The sequence below is a fragment of the Tetrahymena thermophila genome (genome assembly GCF_000189635.1).
Source record: "Tetrahymena thermophila SB210 genomic scaffold scf_8254106, whole genome shotgun sequence".
NCBI lineage: Eukaryota > Ciliophora > Oligohymenophorea > Hymenostomatida > Tetrahymenidae > Tetrahymena > Tetrahymena thermophila.
The window spans coordinates 70,994-92,958 of NW_002476054.1; the positions used below are offsets into that span (position 1 = coordinate 70,994).

The window sequence follows — 21,965 nt, forward strand, 5'->3', positions numbered from 1 at the left end:
CATTAATTTTAGAATAAATTGATTTTAATAGGAATATAAACTTACTTAAATATCAATTATGTTTCATGTTTGAGATAAATAGTATTTTATTGGAATAATAGATAGAGTGCTTTAAAAATGGCTATTACTTTACTTTAAAATTAAGAACTTCTTTTATAGGACTGTCTCCATCAATATCAACCTTAAAAGTAAAAATTATTCTTGATAAATATAATAAACACAAATGAATTATCAGGTTAGAGGAACATTAATTTATTAAATTAAAAACCTAATTAATTCAAAAACCAATTAGAAATGCAATTAATATCTCTTTAAATAGTGTATGGATATTAACAAATAATTATTTTTAAATAATTAGATAAACAAAAACCATAAATAAAAATAAATACTAATTTTAATTTATTAATAAAAAATGAACTCAATAAGTGCTTTTATAAAGCTTCATTAAAATAAAAACCATTTTTCTATAACACCAAGTTTTTAAGATATCACAAAATATGATGAGTTACAAAAAATCTTGAGCTAATAAAATGAATTTATGATTAAAATTAATTCTTGTTAAAATTTTGGGCTAGAAGGATATCAATCTTTAGAAAATTTAAACTAAGCTTTCGATTGCTTCTTGAATTTAAATAAAATTTCAATATTTGTTGGGTCAAATAATCTGATAAATGGAGAAAAATTAAATCTAATTACAAATGGATTATCACATTTAATTTATCTCTAAGAGTTAAATTTATTCATAGGTGACCATAATTTAATTCATTCAGAAGGTGCTGTATAAATAGGCAGATCTCTAGGACTCTTGAAGAGCTTATAAAGATTAACATTAAATATTTAATATGCAAATTAGATTGGGTAAATTGGAGCTTAAGGAATAGCAGATGGGTTGCAGAATTTGAATATCCTCCAAGAGCTGAATTTGTTCATTGGTTATGATAATATCATCTAGTAAGAAGGTATGTAAAGTATTAGCAGGTCTATAAAACTCTTAACTAGCCTTTAAAAGTTATTTTTATCAATTAGTTCAAATAACTGCATCCAATAAATAGGAGCTTCTTCTTTAGGTGACGCACTTTAATCTTTAGTTAATCTTAAAGAATTAAAGCTGTAATTTGGCTCAAAAAATTTTATTGGATAGGAAGGAACAGTAAAGATAGGCGAATCACTTTCTAAATTAGTCAATTTATAGAACTTAAATTTATCTTTTGGTTCTTATAATAATTTAACAAGTATTGGTTTAGGTTCAATTGGAAAATCTTTAAGTAACTTAAAAAAACTTCAAAAGTTAAGTATAACTATATTATCTAATAACAATCTTTTACCATAAGATGACTTTAAACTAAGTTTTGAATTTAAGAATTTAATTAATCTTGATGATCTATCTTTAACAATAGATTCTGATAATCATCTCGGACACTAAGGTGCTTAAGCTATAGGATTAGGATTTAAAAGCTTAGTAAATCTTAAAAAACTATACCTTTATATAGGTAAAAACAATTTTATTAATGCTGAAGGTGCTACTTGGATCGGAGAAGGATTAAAATATATGTAAAATCTTAGATATCTCAAATTTTACATTGGTAAAAATAATAGCATTTCTAGCGAAGGAACTTTAGGGTTATTTGAAGGAATTTAAAATATGGAAAACCTCTTAGACTTAAGAGTAACTATTGTTTCAAATTACATTAAACCTAAAGGATGCTAAAGTATAGCCAAGTCTTTTAAGAAATTATAAAATCTCAAAAATCTTAATTTAATATTAGATTTTGACAATTATTTATTTAAAGACGGAACAATAGCTATTGGAGAAGGCTTAGGATACTTAATTAATTTAGAATCTTTGTATCTTCTTATAGGTTCTAATAATAACATAAAATGGCATGGTTGTATAGGCCTTTCTGAAGGACTAAAAAATCTGAGAAACTTAACAAAGCTTACGTTAATCATAAATTAATATAACAATATAACTTGGGAAGGAGCATAAGAATTAGCAGATGCATTGAAACAGTTATAAAGGCTTTAATATTTAACTATTTCAATAGAAAACGATAATATCATAAGCTCTAGAGGGGCTAATGAAATAGGTAGCTCGTTAAAGAATATGAAAGATCTCATATCTCTTTCAATCAATATTGGTAAATCAAATCGTATTCTGTGTTAAGGACTTTAAGGTTTGGCAGATAGTTTTTAATATCTGAAAAAACTCAATTATTTAAATTTATGTTTAGGCTTTGGAAATAATGTTCAAGCTGATGGGATTAAATTGCTTTCAGAAGGATTAGTGAAACTAATAAATCTGACTCACCTTTCATTAGATTTTGGGAGAAATGAAATTGGATAAGAAGGCCTTTGTAGCTTATTCAAATCTATTAGAAGCTTGAAAAATCTATAGAAATTAATTATTGAAAATATATAAGAAAATATTCTATTTACCTCAGGAGAAGATATACAATAAGGTCTTTCACAATTGGTAAATCTAAAGTAATTATAACTATCAGTAGCATAGAGCCTCTAACAATAAGTTTATAATCCCAACTAATTTTTTGGAAACGGAATTATGTTTTTGAAAAGTCTTTAGAAGCTTCAGTTAGTTTTAGGTCATGATAACATTCTTGGCAGTGAAGCAGCAATTAGCTTAGGATAAGGTCTTGGGCATCTTATATAATTGATAGAATTGGTTTTACATGTTTAACAAAAAAATACTATTCTCCCTGAAGGATCTCAGGCAATAGGAGATGGTCTATGCTGCTTAGAAAACTTAAGAAATTTAGATGTTATAATTAATGATGGAAATCAGTTAGGAGACTCAGGTATTAAAGGTTTATCAAGAGGTTTTACAGGCTTGAAAAACCTTACGAATTTAAGTTTTATAATTAACGGATATAATTCGGTTTTTGAAAATGGTGCATATGGATTCGGCTAAAATTTGAAAAATCTCAAAAAATTAAGAACTTTAATTTTAGATTTTGGAAGAGGAAATAAAATAAAAGATTACGGAGCTAGAGGACTTGGAGAAGGGCTTATGAACTTAAATATGCTGATAGACTTAAATCTTACTATTGGGTTTGACAATTAGATAGGTTATTTAGGAGCTTAATGGTTAGCTGAGGGGATTTCTTGTCTCACATAGATTTAAAATTTAAAGCTAATTATCGATAATTCAAACTATATAAGTTGTTAAGGAGCCATAGCAATAGGAGCTTCTTTTAAAAATTTGCAAAATCTCTACTCATTAGAGTTAATAATTAATTCTCAAAATTACCTCCTAACTAAAGGAACCTAAGGAATAAGTGAAGGTATTTCATCATTAAAGAACCTGGCCTATTTAGATTTAAAAATTAGTCAAATCAAAACTATTTATTAAGATTATAGCTAATGGGAATAACCCTAAGATTTTGATCATGTAATAGATTTTACATAAGAAAATTAGATTGGGTCAGAAGGAGCTATTGCTATAGGGAACTCTTTGGCACATTTAAATAATTTAATTTGGTTAAATATTGAAATAAATAATCCTAATAACGTTACTAATTAGGATATTGATTCTATTTTAAGCAATGTTAATAAATTAGGAAATCTCTCATTTTTCAATTTCAAAAACTAATAAAAAACTCTTCATTTTAAAAAACCATCTAGTAGTTTAGCAAGTTATATCCCAAAATAAATAAATACAATTAAGCAGGATTGTATAGTTTAAGCTGAAAATTAAATTTCACTGTAAGAACAACATTTTGAAGGGTTTAATTAATTTTTAGAATAATCACAAAATATAAGTTACTTTTAACTGAATGGCTTTATTTCAAGTTGCGATATATCTTTCGCTAAGTGGTTTTTTGAAAATGAATAAAAAAAACTACAATTTTTAGAGCCTTACAACAAACTTTTTGAAGAATACTGGCTTAAAATTACAGATAAATAAGATAAAAAAAGCATCACACACCTAATGTGTAGTTTAAATTTCAGTTAAATTGATAATATGATTCAATTAGATAATCAAAATAATAACATTTTTTATTTTTTAGATATGCTACCTTCATTTTAAAATTTAATTGAACTACAGATATCTTCAAATTTGAATTAATTAAATAAGAACTTGCAAAACGTACTTAAAATAATATAAAATCTAACAAACCTAGCAGTTTTAAACTTGAGTTTACACACTAATTAATATGATGACGGAGAATTGGACTTTACAGGGTTGAGCAACTTAAAAAAGTTGACTAACCTGAAATTATATTTTATTCTATTATAAAGTTAAGATTAAGAAAATTTATATTAAGAACTAAAGAAAATAAAATAATTAATTAGTCTTAAAGTTATTATTTTGAACTTTCATAAAACAAATGTTTTGAATCTCATTTAAGAATTAGAGTTTTTAAAATCGGGATAAACCAAATTCAATGAATACTCTAATATAAGTTTTTAGAGAGATGGAGTTTATTTAAATGGATAATATACCACTCAGCTTACTAAATTAAACATTGAAAATTGGTCACAAGGTTAATAATTTTTATCAAATAACATGTTTGAATGTTTTAAGTATCTAACTCATTTAAAAATTTCTTTCGATTATTAGTTTCCTAAACAAAACTTAGAAGATTTCACAAGTAATATTCAGGGACTTAAAAGTTTGTAGGATTTATAATTTTCTTTCCAAATTCAAGCATAAGGTGGTGAGTTAGAAGATAGAATATTCATTTTAACATAAGCTATAAAAAATCTTACGAATTTAAGAAAATTAAAATTCTCGTTCAATGAATCTGAAGATGAAAAAAATTTAAAAATGTAAGTTTATAGGAAAAATATTAGGATTATAACTGTGAATTGATTGAATTATTAACTAAAAAAAAACAACAATTTCATCCTTTGTTTAAAATAGGAATTAAGAAAATGTTAATTAATAATATTTAAATAAATAAAAAATTATTTTCTATTTATATAAAATAAACAAAAGAAAGAAAAAAATTAAATGTGAATATATATATTTTGATGTATTTACAAAATATGTATCTATGTCTGTATAAATATATGCATTTATTTTATTTTTATTTATTTATTTAATTTATTAGTTGGTTAGTTAGTTATATATTTATTTAGTTGACTATATAATTTAATTTAACGAAAATAAATTTAAATTTTGAATTATTTTTACATTTTTCATGATTATTTTTTGTTTGTTTGTCTGTCTGTTTATTTTAATATAAAAGGTAGGGAGGTAGGTAAATAAATTAATAGATTGAGTTAGTTAGTTCAATTAATTAATTTCTATTTTGTGCTTTAAAATTATCAAATTGGACTTATTCTTCCCCTTAAACCAGCTATCCCTGGTGATTTCCATATCTTTTTTTATGCATTCTAATTTTATATAATTGCTCTTTTATTTTCTTCGTTTTTAATTGTCGGAGAATTACTTCTCGAATTGCTACCATTTCCTTAAATTCTTTTAGGTAATTTAAATTTAGTAAGATTATTCTATCCATTTCCTTTCTCTTAAGAACTATTACTTGATCTTTCCTACAGCACTCTTTGATTAATTTTTTATTATATCGTGCTACTAGGTCTAATTTTTTCTAGAAAATAAATAATATTATTTACAAAAAAATATCTTGAAAAAATAGTGATACTTTTTTTGTGGGTTGATGCTCTGTTGCTGTTAGGTGTAGTATCATAATAGTCAGCACTTACTCCTAAAGTTCTTCCTTAAGGAGTTCTTATTGAATTAGATCTCATCGAAGAAGAATTGCGGTTGTTTATTTAAGGAAGTTTATATTTAGGAGTATTGACTCCACTATTAGGAACGATAGTATAAGATTACTCAAACTGCTATGAATTATTTGCTTAGTTTCTACCTAATTTATTTCCTTTTATACTGTTAGTACTTGTTCTAATAGCACCTAAATTTTATTAGCTTTAAGGATTAGGAAGTGATTAATAATTGAATTATTCATGCTCCTCTAGTGGTCTAATATAAACATTATTTTCAAACAAACCTCTTCTAGGTGGCTCTCCTCTCATACACATTTCTCCTTCACCATGCTATATTCCTCTTTCCCATTAACCTAATAAATAAATTTATCATAAAATATAATATTATTTCTTTATATTGTAATTTACCCTTGTAAAAAGAACCATCAGTCCAATACATTTCTCCATACCCATTCCTTAAATCATCGAAATAATTTCCTTTGTAAACATTTCCTGAAGACCAAGTAAAGACACCATAACCACATTTTTTATCATTAAAGTATTCTCCCTCATACATGTCACTATTTCCTGGCCCCCTTTTCCACACTCCATGTCCATGTCTTAAACCATTTTTAAAGTATCCTTTGAAAAAAGAACCATTTACCCAGTAATATTCTCCATAACCTTCTGGTTTTCCATTCTAATAATTACCTTTATTCAAATATATTTATCTTTTAGTATTTAATAAATAGAAATAATTAGATACCTATGTAGCTATCACCATTAGCAAACTTTTCTGTTCCTTCTCCATGTTTCAAGCATTACTTAAACTAGCCTTCATATCTATCACCTATAATTAAGAAAGTAAGTAAGTAAGTAAATAATTAAATGAATTCATTTTATTTTTGCTTATTTTAAAAAATTAATATACCATTTAGCCAAGTGTGAACACCATATCCATCAGTTTTACCAAATTTCCATTCGCCTATATAAGAATCTCCTTTGTTACCTCTCCAAATACCAGATCCATGTTTCATACCATTAATCCATTCTCCCTCGTATATTTCTCCATTAGCATATTTATATGTACCTCTTCCTTCAGGTTTACCATTTATATAATATCCTAAATTTTAAAATATGTTAACATTTACTTCACTAAAATGAGCAATATTTACCATCATAAGTGCTACCACTTGGAAATATTTCATATCCTCTTCCATGCTTTAAATCGTTTTCCCATTGACCTTCATAAATACGGCCGTTTTAATAAACCATAACACCTTTTAAATAAATAAAGTATTTATTTGTCAAAAAAATGAACGAATTAGTTAATTAAAAACTGACCATTTCCATGTCTTTTAGAATTTAAAATAATTCCATAGAATACTTGTTATTTGTACTTTTTCATTTTTAAGTTAGGATCATTATTTAGTTATTCCATTGTAAATAAATCTCTAATGTTAAGTTTATAATTTTTAAAGAACTCAACTTAGCTATTTATATCCATATCAACAATATTTCCTTTGTTCTACAAGTTATTTGAGTTTTCATCTTTAGATATATTAAAAGTTTAGCCTTTCTTATAAAGTGTCTGACCATACTCTTTTTATTTTTAATTTAATATTGCTTAGATATTCGTTTTGTTTATTAAATTTAGCATTGTGCAAAAAAAAAATCTATACTATTATCTGCACCCTCAGTTGCCTAATGGGTATGATTGCCCATCATTTAAGTATCATTCTCTGTGCCGAAGCCATCAATACTTCCGCTCTTTTAAAAAACGCTATTTTAGTTAAAATTGAGCATTTACTAAAGAATCATAATCTTATAATCAAATAGATCCGTTAGGATATGAATATATAAACTAAGATAAATAATCACTTTTCTTAAGAAGTGTTGTTGAACTAAAACATCCTTGATTAAGTTTAGCTCTAATCATGCTATATTACATATTATTTTTGCTCCATTTATTGTACTCTGTCACTAAAATATATCTATATTTTATTCAACAAAAGCTTAAATGTAACTAGCTATCTCTTTATTTGCAAATAAATAAAAATATCAGAATAATAATTATTCACTTAATATATATATTAACTCAAAAATCAGTAGTGTATGTTAGTGAATTATTTATGGTCATAAGAAAAAAAATCTAAATATTGTTTGAAGCATTTTAATAATTTAATTTTGTATAATTAGTTTATTCTTTTTAGAAACAAAATTGGATGATTAATATTTGTTTATTTCCTTAAATTTACAGCCATAAATAAAAAAGCTCATACTTTAGATAATGTTATAAATTTATATTAAAAATAAATTAGTTGTATTGAAAAAACAATTAGCTTTAGAAAAGTAAGGTAAATAAATCTAATCATTTAGATTATATTTATCGATTTAAAATTGACAAGACAGACTCTTAAATAATTCATTTTATAAAATTCAATTAAATAATTTAAATTAAAAATAAAAATATTTCTCAAAACTCTTTTTAAATTTATAAAATAATTAAATAAATAAAATAAGAAAAGAAAGAAAGAAAAGAAACCATTATTTCAGAGCTTACTTTTTGAAGAAAAAAAATTTTTAACAAAATTGAATGATTTGATTTTGTAAAAGCCTAAGTAATTATTTATATACATAACTCCATCAATAGACCAATTTATAATTTTATATAAGCTTGATAAAACCAAATATATTATAAAATGTAAATTATTTCTTTAAAGCTAATTTAATTTAGAATGAGTGATTTTTTTAAAGGATAATAATTGAAAAAATATCTTTGATAATTTTTTAATTTAAACAAATAATCAATTATAAGTATGATGAATAAGTGAGTCATTAGATTATGCAAAAACTTAATTTATTCTACATATAAATTTTCTTTCTAATATAATTTCATATAAAATTAATACATTCGAGATTTATAAATAACTCATTTTATAAATCCCTAATAAAATCTTTAAAAAATTAATTTAATATAAAAATATTGCAAGAGAGCTTATTATTGAAAAAAATATCTTTGATAATATAGCTAGGATAAAAAATTAGTTTAAATTCATTTAAAAACAATAATTATTTGTGCTTAAAAAATATAATTGAGTTACTAAATCTATTTTTTATTCAATTAAAAAAAATTCTTAATAAAAAATGAATAATCAAATAATAAGAAGCTGAATAAAAAGTAAACTAACTTTTTATATGGAATTATTCCATTTTAATTAAATAATTAAAAAAGTAAATTTAGTTGTCAAATCTATATTTTTAAACTAATATACCTTAAAATAATAATAAGTAAATTATTTTTTGTATCCTGACCAGACATTAATTTTAACTATTCATTTCTATACATAATGAATAAATAAACAAATGAATGAATAATTAATTAGATTTGATTATGTATACGTAAGTTATTTTACATCTACAAAACTCTTTGAAATACTTAAAATTAATATATAATTCATTTCTTTTATTCATATATATAATTTTTTTTTCATTTAGCTTGAAGTCTTCTTTTAATTGTAGCAACTACAAAATCTCCTTCGTTTTGTGGAATCCAATGGTTTGATTAGACACCATAACACTCACAACCTTTAGTATTTTGTAAGTATTCAATCCATTTTTAAGAGTGGAATTAAAAGGGTTTCTTTTCACCATATATAAAAACAACTGGGATGTTTGGTTTGTATTTATAAAGGTAATTAGCTTTAGGACTGAATATGGAGATTATTGCATTAAATAAAAAGTAAACGTAAAAGTAGTTCCATTTATAATTAATGCGCTTGTGGTGTTCTGGCTAGTATTTAAAATATCCTTTAACAACATGATCAGTAATAAAATTGCCAACAAAAGGGAGAATTAAACCTATGATAAAGGCTAAAGCTAGCTTAAATTAGTAAGAAAGAATAGCTTTCATTACTTTTGGACTTTTATCACTTTTTAATTAAAATAATATATAAATAAATAAATGTATAAAAAAAAGTAAAATTTCTTTACATCCATCCTGCTACATCAAGTGCTATCATTTATTTAAAGTAACCTGGATAGTTTTTGTCAAGCATATAAGCAAGTATAGCACCCCAATCATGGGCTACTATGGTGATATCTCTCTACTTTATTTTTTAGTAAATATCAACTATTTCTTTGATTCTTTTCGTTACTTCAAGTTGAGTGAATCCAAATATTTTAGAATATTTTTCAGAATAGTTTGGATAGCTAAAGTTTAAGATAAATGCATCTTTATCTACTTTATTTGAAATTTCTTTCCATAAATCACTAGTGTCAGGATATCCATGCAAAAAGATGATTAAATTATTGCTATCGAAGTTACCAGATTCCTCAAAGGGTAAAATTTTTTATAAGTTTGCAGCCATTTATTAATAACAAACAGGTTTGAAAATATCTTTAATTTGTATTTTTTTAATAATAATTAATTATAACTCAATTGCGAATATTCTGTATTTTAAAAGATATTATTTAACAATAAAAGAAATATATGGTGATTATTCTTGATTTATAAAATTTATCACATCATCATCATCATCTAAAATCTTAATAATAAAAACAAATGATATGTGATTAAAAGTTGAATAGTATAACAAACTATTATCTTAAATCACTAAAGTTTAAATCAATGATTATTTTCATACAATTTGTCTATGATAATTATTTTATTTTTCAAAATTATTTTCAAAAATTGATAAATCATATCTTTATATTCCAACTTTATTTGTAATTTTACATGAGCCTTTATCATTTAATTTAAAGGATTACAAAAATATAGAAATTTAGTCTATAAATAATGCTTTGTTTACTTATACATTTGTGTATATTATAAATCGTAAAATTAAATAAAATTTAACGAAAAGTAAAGTGGAATGCAAATCATGTGATCTTATAAATTTTGATATGAATTAATTATTTTTAATTTCATTTATATTTTACTTAATAAGAAAAATCAGAGAAAAATAAAGAATCTTTTGATTTGAAATCTTTTTTTAATCATAAAAAGGTAAATTGATAAATATTAAATATCTATCTAACTAACTAACAAAAACTTTCTTAAGAATAATTAAAAAAAATAACAAATTAATTTTGAATTTTCAAAAAAGAAAATTAAGATTAATAAAAGTATATTTAAATATGAGAGCAAAACTTAGTTTTTAGATTTTCTATTTCACACGAATAGATCCAGCTTACAAAATCATAACATTCCACCATACCCGGCTTTTCAACAAAAAAGCGCTCATTTTTAAATAATTTGGAATAGCGAAATTTAGTTTATATTGATATAGCTATTGATTAAAAATTTTTGATATTATGAGAGGAGGAGAAACAATAGTTTTTAATTCATAGGCCAAAATGTTTGCTTACGAGATATCCCCTTAAGTTTTTAAATCCGAATTCGAATTCTCTCATAACTCAAAAATAATCTAATCAATTAGCAAATTATATCAATCTTTTTCCAAAATATTATTTTTGATTTTTAAAATATTTACTAAAATAGGAAAATGATAAATTGATAGACAGATAGATAAAATATTCAAAAGAAGAAAATTAAATACTAAAAAAATAATTTAAAAAAAAGAAATTAAAAAATATTAAAAAATTCAATTAAAATGAAAAGCAGAGATTAAAACACAAATCATTTAGATAAATTAATAAAATTAAAATAAATTTTAAAATTAATTAAGAAATATTTAAAAAAGTTGATAAAAAAATAAAAAAAAAATATAAAATGAAAGATAAAAAAAATAACATATTTTACAATAAATAAGCAAATGATTATCTTGTCAATTAATATCAAATAGCTTTTATAATTTTTTAAAATTAAAATCAAAAATTAATTTTAGGATACAAAATTTATTTATTCATTTATGAATAATTTGGTTATTAAGTGAATTTATTTTAATAATTAATTCATTATTTAAATAAATATAAAATATTTAATTTAGCTCAACATATTTTTAAAAACATTTTTCAGATACAGAAAAAAAAATAATTTTTTTGAAAAGTATTTTAATTTTTAAAAAAGATTTCACTAAGTTAAAGTATATTTCTATTTAATCTTTTTATAAATTAATTGATACATTTATGTTATTGATTAAAATAAAAATAAATATTCATAGAATCCTTTCAAGTGTATTTGTTTTACTTTAGTTAATCTTTAAGAAAAAAAGTAATTATAAAATTATTCTTTTAATCACCCATTTTTGTAATTTATTTAGAAAATTCTAATTTACTTTTTAAATTGATTTAACTTAATACTGTGAAAATAAAATAAATCTTAAGTTCCACAATCAAATGTTTAAATTTTCACATACATGTATGATATGGTTAGAAAGATATTTATCCCCAAGAGATTTAACTTCATGTAAATTATTTTCTCTTGTCTCTCCTGTTAATACCAAAACCGAATCTATATTTGCTCTTTTAGCCATCTCTAGATCTGTATCTATTTTATCTCCTATCATAACTGATTTATTTAATTCAAGTTTGAAATCTTTGACAAATTACAATAAAGCATATTCACTAGGCTTAGATAAGTTTATTTTTTATACAGAGTTTGGAAACTTTTCTCTAAGCCCATATGTTAGTGATTGGGTTAATGTTCCAACACTTGGCATATATCTGCCATTTCTAAACTTTATCAAAGGAGTGTCTTCACTTGCAAAAAATTGAGCTTTATTTTCTTACATTAAAAGACTAGCATAGCACATTTTATAGTAATTTATATTATAATTATAGCCTAAAACAACTGCATTTATATTTTTATCTATTTCCATATATTCTACATCTTTATGCTCTGTTATTCTTTTTTGATTATGCTCTTCTGAATCCAATATATCGATGTTATGGTTTCTAAATTCCTAAAATTAAATAAAAAAATATTATAAAAAACGTACTCTGTATAAATAATTACTTCAACTATTCCAGGCATTCCTATCAAGTAAACTTTTTTAATATCCTTTTTCTCTCTTGAAATATAGTGAGCTAATAACGAACTAGAGAGATGTATATGATCTTAAGTAGTTTCGAATCCAAAATTTTTTAATCTTTCCTATATAACTCTCCTACTTCTCATACAATTATTTGATATAAAAAATACATTTTTTCCTTCATTTTTCAAAGCATCTAATGCCTCAAATGCATGTTTTATTTTAATGTTGCTCGATTTCCAAAGCACTCCATCACAATCAAAAAAGAAGTTTTCGTATTTGTTTATTAATTCTTTGAATTAACTCCTTCTATAAATCTAATTTAACATAGCCAACCAAATATAAAATTGAATTAATACTTATTAATATTAAAAAATTGTTAATAATTCAGTTTTAATAATAAACAATTTTTTAGGATTAGAAAATAATTAAAATAAATTTATTTTATCAATTAAATTATTAAATTTTAACTTAACTCTTTCCTTTTATGTAAAAATGCAATTATTATTTGTAGCTTTATAAAAACAAAGACTATGTTCGAATAAGCTAAATCTAATAAAAATATTTATTTATGATAATACTTATTGTATAGCACTAAGCAAACATTCAGTTTTGATCTGATGGGATATTGAAAATTATATAGTTAACTAAAACATTACAAAATAAATAACACACTACTTCCAAACTAGCTGTTAACAAAAATAATTAAAAATATATTGATTTATTTCTCAATTCGAAGTTTGATCGCACAATATTTTATTAAATTAAGAAAAAGCTATTTTTGTTAGTTAATAGAGTAATTAATAATTTTGTAAAAAGGTCTTGCTAGTTAAGAAAACATAAAAGGCCATCTAAGTTTTTGTTTCAATAATTCTTAGAATCGGAGAATGAGCTAAGAAATTAACTTCAGCGATTTAAATGAAGTTCAAAAAGACTAATATGTTAAATATATCTTAGAGAATAATATCCCTCTAAAGGAAGACTCTTAAAAAAATGAGATAGTAGCATAAATAAAATTGCAAACTTCTTAAAAGAAAATAATTAATAAATATACATCATTAAGACATGAGTAGGAAGATTAGATGCTATGTTCATCTCCTATATAGAAAAGATCAGAGTTTAGAGAATATTAATATAATATTAACAGTAAGGCAAAAGAGATCAAATAAAACTAATTATATCAATCAACTCCAAATCATCTTAAGAATGTTGATAATAAAGAAAATCAAAACATAAGACTTTAATCTCGAAGTCCTAATTTAAAAAAAAGAAGTTAGTCGCCTTTTTAACCTTAAGAGTAGCGAAATAATCTAAGTAGCTTGAGTATTTCTTAGAAAAAACAGGAATAAAATATAAATAAACAGAATATAACTCCATAAAAGCAGATAAAACCTGAAGTTTATTCTAAGGTTTTGAAAGAAGTAAACCGAAATTCTATTGATTTTGTTAGCTTATCTGACAATAAAAATGCACTTTTTTAGAGTTAAAATCCATAAAAATAGAATATGTATTAATCTTAGAAAAAAGATAATAACAACCCATATATCCCTTTAACTCTCAGAAAAAAACCTCAAATAGGTGAAAATTTCTAAGATGAAAACAAAAAGTCAATGTCTCCTTGTTAGAAGAGATAAAGAGCTACTTCTTAGTACCAAATATTTTAAGCAAATGGTGCATTTAATTCTCAATCTAAAGTTGCTAATAATATTGCTGCTAAATAATAACATAATGATAATAGGTAATATTCATAACAAAAATTTGCTTAAAATCATTAAAGATAAGAACCATTTGAAGCAACATAAAGCACAATAAAAAGTAAAGAAACAAATTCTAAATTTTTAAATCTTACTACAGAGAACTCTTTATTCAATAAGACATCAAAAAGTGGAAATATCCTGATCGTAGACAATAGTGGAAGCGAAAACCATTCTTAATCCACAAGCAGTAGTTGTTATAGTAATTCATTTTAGAATTAAGATAAAAGCACTTCCTAAATTCAATGTTAAATTTTCCAGCAGTAAGCTAAAAAATAACATAAAATGAATGAAATTTATGATATCCTTAAGAGCGTTGGCTTCTGTCCTTAAAATACAAACTAGAGTGAATGGAATAGTGTTAATGGAGGCGAGATGAGAAGTGATCCTTAGGAATTATCCCTTAAATTAGATTCTAAAAATTTATACACAGACCGTTCATAAGATGATGATCTAAATTCATCATACCAAAAAATAATATTTCCTTCAAAAGAATAATAAAAATAGAATAATTATTAATCTGATTATTTAAAAGTACTCAACTAGCATGATAAAATTCAAAATAAATTTTAATAAAAAGCATCATTATCTCCTTGTAGTTAGAATAGAGGAAGATATATAGAAGATATAAGATAAAACCCAGAAAGCACAAATAAATATTCCAGCCAAACTACACCTTAAAGAAAAAGGAGCTCAATTTCTCCTAATTTAAACATGAAAAGAGATAAAAGTAATGAAAAAAATATAGAGTGCTACAGCTCTAATAAAGAGTACAAGATAAAATGCTCAATAGTTGATTTATTTAAGAACAAATTTAATAGACTTACTAAAATACCTCTTATTCATATGTGTAGCTTGATAGAAGAAATTTATGCATAAAAGGAAACAGTTTAAAAACAATAAAATAAGTATAGTAGCAAAAAATAACCAAGCTTTAAAGAGTTTTTATATGACTATTTTATTAAAAAGTATAAAAATAACTAAAAAATAGCAGAGTCAAGCTTATTTAATCTGATTGGAAGTGTAGAATATCATATTGAAAATTCTAACTCTTCAATTGCTAAACAATTTTTATAATTAGTTGAAGGAGAATACTCAGAAGACTAAATTAATTGTTACTTATTTGCTTTTTAGGAGGTTTAATTAAATTTTAAATAAAAAAGCCTTTAGCATGTACATTTATCTGAAAAGACCATGTTTAAAATTTCTCTAAAACTTTTTAACTAACCTGCAGAACAAGAATTTTGCAACGAGTAAATTAGTTTTTTCAATGTTTTTAAGTTCATTCATTTTTTTTAATTAGGATAATTAAAAGAGTATCTTAGCATGAGTAATTTATAAAATCTCAAACAATAGCAGCATATACTTACCTTGAAATATTATTACAAATGTTTAAATAATCTAAATTTAGTCCTTTCTATAAACAATAAGAAAACTGTAAAAATGAGACAGATTAAAAAATGAATAAAAGAAGAAACACTGAAATGAGCTTGTCACCATTAAAAAATCAAAAACCTTTCTCTATGATAAATGAGTCATTTGGGATTCAGAATGAGCCTCATTTTTAAATTCAAAATAATTAAATATTTAAAGAAACTCAAAATTAATAGAATCTTACAAATGAATACAAAAGCTAAAGTAACCTGAAATCTATTTTATAAAATAAAAGCTGTAACTAAGAGCAAGCAAACCAAAATATATTAAAATAGACAAACAGTTTTTTTTACAGCTAGAATGATAATATTAAATTGAATTAACCAATCTTAAATTCATTGTAGAGCAATTGTTTTGATGAAATAAACAATCAGTCTTCTCCTAATGTTAAATAGATTCAATTAATATAGAGTGTGCTATTTACTGAAATGGAAAAAATTGTAGCTGAGTTTATATAAATGTTTGACATTAAAGATCAAGCTAGCTCTAAAAAAATAGAAGACATGATATTAAAAAAATGCAAATATTTAATAACTTCTCTCATTTTAAAAGAGTAAAGCAAGTGGTTTGAACTTCTCTTGATAGATTATCCAAATTATCAATAAAAAATGCAAGCTGAAACTATTTAAAAATTATATGATGCCTACGAAAGATCATTTATTTAAAATAGCCTATCTAAGAATGAGAATAAAAACTTAAGATCTCTTTGTAAATTAATTCTAAAAGTGCCAGAGCTTAACGATGCAATTAGCAAATTACTTATTTGCTTATTAGTGCCTGAAAAGTGAAATAAATTTTTAATATACAAAATAATAAAGGAATTCGTTAAATTAATTAATATATCTATATAAAATTGTAATACAATATTTGAATTTATGTATATAATAATTATTATTTTTATTATAAAACAATTTTTTATTCATAGATAATATTAAATTTAAATTATTTCTTGAATAATTAACGAGATATTGGAAAAAAATGGATGATAGAGAAGAAGTTTCAACAGATACTATTTATGTTTATATTTAGAAAAATATTGTCTTTAGCTATTATAGTTATCTATCACTAATTGGATATTTATTTATAATTATGTTGACTAAATTTTTATCTGTTTTTAATATAATAAATATACTAAGAAAAAATTTATGCTAATAATGAAGCTCTCTATCAGTTTAATTTAATAAAGCATATTTTCAAAATAAATTTTGATGCTGGATATTTATCATTCATATATATCATTTAAGATATTTCAGAAATAAAATTTATATAACTATTATTTATCAATAAATAAAAGTTCGTATACTGAGTTGTTTTTATTTTGCATACATTGAATATTCAAAAAATTAATCAATTAATTAATTAGAATTTAAATAAGAATCTTTTTATTTTGAAATGGCAAGTTAAATAAACCAAAGTTCAGAGATTAGCTAAAGTACATTTTTAAAATTAAAAATAAAAAATGCAAAGAAAGAATTTATTTTAATATAATAAAATATTTTTATAAGATGAGACCTATTAATTTAAAAAGATCTTTAATTGATTTAGCTAATTGAGATTACTAATTTTTTTGTTTTATTTTAAATGTATCTAAGCATTTTAATGAAATTATAAAGTAAGGCAATAAGTCATTTAGGACTCTGAAATAAATAAAAGCTACAATGTTGTATAGTAAGAAAGCGTTTTTAGTAAATTAATTTGTCAAAATTAAAATTATTAATGAAATTTTAAATTCATTTAATGAAGGAGGAGAATAATCATTTAACAGCTAGCCTTACGCATAGATTTACACTTTAGGAAAGTAGCAATAGCAAGAGATAAATTTCTCTTCAGATATTAAAACTAGCTAATAAAATAATATAAAATCTCTAAATTCATCAATTACTAGAAAAGTAATCCATTATGAAAACCCTAGAAAATATGTAGAATATAACAGTCCTTTAAAATATGATAATCAAGCTATTAACTACACAAATAAATCATATAACTGCTAGTAATGCAATTAATCTTGCACTTGCAACTCTGTTTAAATTTCTTTAAATCCCTCCTATCGCTTTAAGATAACAAGAGAAATCGACCTAAAGCAAGCAAAATTTGATAATGATAAAGAATATGAATAACTCCTCCTAAAAGTTTAAAATTTAGAAGCTTAACATATTTAAGAAATTAGCAAATTAAAATAAGAATTTAATACAGAAAGACAAGATTATGAAAAAGAAACATCTCGCCACTAATTAGAATTATTGGTAATTTAAATTAGTAAAAATTAATTTTCAATTCTTATTTTTATATAGAAAACTGTATATGTAGAATAGTAAGAAATAGCAAAAACAATAAAAGAAAAAGAAATCATATAAGAATAAAAGGTAGAATTTAAAGAAAAATCTGTTGAAGTAGAGAAACACTTAATCTAAATAGAATAGTAAACATAACAGATAAAATAGTTGGAGGAGAAAGTAAGTATTATTAAGTAAAAAAAAAGAGTTTTATCAGAAGAAAATCAACAGTTAAAATAAACTCTTTTTGAAAAAGAACTCTCAATTAAATAGCTAGAAATAGAGCTATAATAGAAATTATACGTAAATGGTGTACAGTCTCATTCGAATTTAAGCGAAATAGAAACCTAAAACTTATTTTTGATTTAAGAACTTGGAAGAATCAGTAAAATTTATTGATTATTTTTATTTAAATGTTTTTGTTTTCTGCTTCAATAATTCATGGTAATATTTTAAATCCAAAAGCCGAAGAAAATGAGCAACTTAAAAAGAATGGTAACGTTATTGAAAAGCTTGTATACGTTCCTTCTGTTCAGAGTATCACTAAAGTAAAAGAAGTTCCTCCTTATATAGAAGAAAAAGTTATTTATGTATAAGACACAGATTAATTGGAAGCTTGCTAAAAAATTATTAATTAGCTTTAATAAGAAAACTTAATTTTGAGTCAAGAAAAATAAAAGCTAATTTTGGTAAAAATTAATTTTATTCTAATTCAATTTAAATACATTTTATTTATTTTTAAAGGCTCATGCTGAAGAAAAAACTTAACTGATGGAGAGAATAACTAATATAACATAGTTGCAAAAATCAGATTAAGCTAATATCATTAAAGAAGTAGTTGTTTAAAAGGTGATAGATAGAACGGAAATATAATTAAAGGAAGAAGAACTTTAAGAATCTTACAAAAAAATTTAAGAATATTCCCTCAGAATTGCTGAATTAGAATAAAGTGTTTAGAGTTTATAATTAGAAATATAAAGACTAACTAGAAGCTATAAAATTTTTAAATTACCAAACAGCTACAGAATTGAATAAAGTATAGAAACACAGAATACAGTTCATTAAACTAATGTTCTTAAAATAAGTAATTTCTATTATTTTCATAAATTTTATTATTTTGAAGTTATAATTTATATTCAAAAAATTTTATTTTCCTAAAATAATTTTAAATTAATCGATATAACTTAATAGATCACTAATTAGAGAGCAGTGTTAGATAGGTTAATTTCGAAAGTAGCGTATTAAAATAGGGATCATCCAAAAAGTAAGAGTATTCAGCTGATTAAACTATAAAGAGAAACATGGGTAATTATTTAGTGGAAACTGAAAGCATCTAATAATAGCAAAATGCTGATGCTTAAAGTATCATAGAAAATGAATAATAAAATTAACATTAAGAATGATATAAATTATATATTTTCTAAAAGTTTTGTAAATGATTTTAAATTAAAATCTATCTGTTAACAATATTTTTTTGTTTGAAAAAAAAAATATATATATATAAATAGCAACCAACAATTCATAGTTGTTTAAGTCAAAATCAAACGTGTGTTTTTTAACTTAGCTTTGAATGAAAAAAAAGAGATTATTTTTGTTATCAATTTTTGGAGATAAAAACAATTTTTGATATCCAAAAAATATATAGATTATTTATTTATTTTAATCAGGTTATCTCCTTATCAGAAAATAAAAATCATAATATTAAAAGATAAAGGGAAATGAAAGATAGTGTAATATAAAAGGCAGCTAAAGGACTGTCTATACTTTTTGTTATGAAAATATTTTCAAGAGTTATAGATTTTGTACTAAACATTCTAGTTATATAAGAAGTAGAACCTACCATTTATGGTAAAATTGCAATATTTACATAATAAATTTAAATAAAATTTATATATTAAGGGCTAACTATCCATTATATGATTTTGACCAACATAGTTCTTTTTTACACAAAAATGTGTCTGAAAAATTCATATTAAAAAAGAGGATAAAAGGCAAATTAATCTGAAATAGTTTAGTCAGCCAAAAATATGGTATTTTGAATATTATTAATACGAATTTACATTTTAGTAGATGATCAAAAATTTTTAATTTATATCTAATAAAGATGATATTTGGCATTGGGTTTACAATTTTTATTGGAATAATTTGTGGTGCTGTTTGGTATTATTGGTATAATAATTTAAATGAACATTTTACTTAAGGACTTGCATGCTATATTTTAGCTTGTATCATTGAAAGTATGTGTGAACCACTTCTAAGCAAGTTTGTTCTAAATTTCAATTATTCAGTTGGAGCTAAGTCAGAAGCTATTGCTGTTTTTACAAAAACATTATTCCTCTTTTTCCTAACAAAAGTTAATATCTTCCATACTCTTGTTAACTTTGGACTGTCACAAATTTTCTATGCTTCAATGATGCTTTTATGTTGTCTCTTTTTTGGGTAGATTAAATAAAATAAATTATTATTTTTAGTTTTAAAAATATACTATTTAATAAAAGAGGATACCAAAGTTTGATACCCTCTAAAGTAGAAGGTAAAGATTACTACATTACACCTGAAATGCTTGATATGGGATATTAATTCACTGTTGTGTCTGTTATTAAATTGATATCATAGGAATTAGAAAAAATTGTTTTAATTAATGTGAAAAAAGATGACGTAAAGCTACAATCAGAATATCTTCTTGTTTCAAACATAGGATCTCTTGTACCTCGTTACGTATATGCTCCCATTGAAGAAATTAATTTCAATTTATTTGCAAAGCTTTCTCAAAAGTCGAATAAGCACAAAAGCGAAAAAGAAGATGACAATAAAGATGAGAAATAAAGTTTAGTTGAAAATAAAAATGTTGCTAAATCTAAATAAGAAAATGAAGTATCAAAGACCTAAGAAACTTAAATTGAAGAGAAAAAATAACTTCATTCCGAATAATTAGATTAAGCAAGGGATATATTATCAAAAGTTGTGAAAATAGTTAATATTATTGGTTGTTTGGCTATATTTTTTGGCATACCTTATGCTAAAGCTTTCCTCACATTTTTATACGGAAGCTTATGGAACTACCCAGCTTGTGTTTTAGCTTTATAAGCATATTGTGTAAGTTTATCAAATTTAAAAATGTTTTGAAAATGTATATTACTAAATCGAAAATAATAATCAAAATATTTAAATAGGTTTATGAATGGGTTATGGGTATTAATGGAATTACAGAAGCATTCGTTCAAGGCACTATTGAGAAATCAGAACTTCAAACTTACAGAAATGCTATTTATTCATCTACTTTCTTTTATATTATAAGCTGTTACTTTTTAGTGGAATATGGATCTGCAGGAATTATCCTTTCTTGTATTTTAAGTATGGTTTCTCGTATTTCAGTCTCATTCTTTTACATTTATAGGAAAATATTCAACTCTTAAATGTCTCAACTTAGTTAATTTGTTATAGCCTCTCTTCCAAATAAAATATTCTTTATAGGATGTGTCCTTAGTTTATTTGTAGGTTATTACACTACCTAGATCTTATTTCCCCATAAACCCTTACTCCAGCTATTAATAGGAGGAGGTAAAATATTTTAAATTAAAATAATACAAATAAATAAATAATAATATATTTATCAAAAGGAAATGCAGGTGTATTGCTACTTTATTTACTAAAAGTATAGGGCAGAGAATTTAGATAGTTATTTGGGAAAGAAAATTGAACTTGAATAATTTATTCTTAAAAAACATATTTTTATATATTCAATAAACAAAATTATTTTTCTATTTATATATAAATCAATCAATCTATATATTAATGTATGTATTTATCTATCTTTTAAACAAACACTATTTATTTTTTAGGGTTATTTCTAGTTTTAAAATTTTATTAATTTCAAATAA

The 21,965-nt window shown here is 23.2% G+C and overlaps 7 protein-coding genes across 7 annotated transcripts; 4 read left to right on the forward strand and 3 right to left on the reverse strand. All coding sequences in view use genetic code 6, as the record gives it.

The window, feature by feature from the left end:
- Positions 1–412: 412 nt before the first annotated feature.
- TTHERM_01093640 (hypothetical protein) lies at positions 413–4,831 on the forward strand (the record flags this gene model as incomplete). Its single annotated transcript, XM_001030361.1, has 1 exon — positions 413–4,831. One exon carries the CDS (start codon positions 413–415, stop codon positions 4,829–4,831), a length of 4,419 nt encoding a protein of 1,472 aa, XP_001030361.1.
- A 458-nt stretch (positions 4,832–5,289) lies between these two features.
- On the reverse strand, positions 5,290–7,751 carry TTHERM_01093650 (MORN motif protein; the record flags this gene model as incomplete). The annotated part of the gene is made up of 9 exons (XM_001030362.3): positions 7,570–7,751; positions 7,371–7,471; positions 7,033–7,290; positions 6,864–6,968; positions 6,620–6,811; positions 6,455–6,538; positions 6,118–6,399; positions 5,628–6,062; positions 5,290–5,573 (listed from the first exon to the last, which is right to left on the reverse strand). The coding sequence occupies exons 1-9, from the start codon at positions 7,653–7,655 to the stop codon at positions 5,290–5,292; spliced, it is 1,827 nt and encodes a 608-aa protein (XP_001030362.3). The 5' UTR covers positions 7,656–7,751.
- Positions 7,752–9,178: 1,427 nt separating this feature from the next.
- Positions 9,179–10,058, reverse strand: TTHERM_01093660 (alpha/beta fold hydrolase; the record flags this gene model as incomplete). The annotated part of the gene is made up of 2 exons (XM_001030363.1): positions 9,179–9,620; positions 9,682–10,058. The coding sequence occupies 2 exons, from the start codon at positions 10,056–10,058 to the stop codon at positions 9,179–9,181; spliced, it is 819 nt and encodes a 272-aa protein (XP_001030363.1).
- Positions 10,059–10,748: 690 nt separating this feature from the next.
- On the reverse strand, positions 10,749–13,138 carry TTHERM_01093670 (HAD-family hydrolase IIA containing protein). The gene is made up of 2 exons (XM_001030364.2): positions 12,608–13,138; positions 10,749–12,554 (listed from the first exon to the last, which is right to left on the reverse strand). Exons 1-2 carry the CDS (start codon positions 12,950–12,952, stop codon positions 11,985–11,987), a joined length of 915 nt encoding a protein of 304 aa, XP_001030364.2. The 5' UTR covers positions 12,953–13,138; the 3' UTR covers positions 10,749–11,984.
- A 153-nt stretch (positions 13,139–13,291) lies between these two features.
- TTHERM_01093680 (hypothetical protein) lies at positions 13,292–16,599 on the forward strand (the record flags this gene model as incomplete). Its single annotated transcript, XM_001030365.2, has 2 exons — positions 13,292–15,630; positions 15,681–16,599. The coding sequence occupies exons 1-2, from the start codon at positions 13,511–13,513 to the stop codon at positions 16,597–16,599; spliced, it is 3,039 nt and encodes a 1,012-aa protein (XP_001030365.1). The 5' UTR covers positions 13,292–13,510.
- A 565-nt stretch (positions 16,600–17,164) lies between these two features.
- TTHERM_01093690 (hypothetical protein) lies at positions 17,165–19,487 on the forward strand (the record flags this gene model as incomplete). Its single annotated transcript, XM_001030366.4, has 7 exons — positions 17,165–17,243; positions 17,425–17,496; positions 17,555–18,054; positions 18,103–18,469; positions 18,550–18,773; positions 18,829–19,168; positions 19,276–19,487. The coding sequence occupies exons 1-7, from the start codon at positions 17,204–17,206 to the stop codon at positions 19,485–19,487; spliced, it is 1,755 nt and encodes a 584-aa protein (XP_001030366.4). The 5' UTR covers positions 17,165–17,203.
- A 315-nt stretch (positions 19,488–19,802) lies between these two features.
- Positions 19,803–21,784, forward strand: TTHERM_01093700 (RFT1-like protein; the record flags this gene model as incomplete). Its single annotated transcript, XM_001030367.3, has 6 exons — positions 19,803–19,932; positions 19,984–20,114; positions 20,189–20,523; positions 20,583–21,180; positions 21,258–21,645; positions 21,705–21,784. 6 exons carry the CDS (start codon positions 19,803–19,805, stop codon positions 21,782–21,784), a joined length of 1,662 nt encoding a protein of 553 aa, XP_001030367.2.
- Positions 21,785–21,965: the final 181 nt, after the last annotated feature.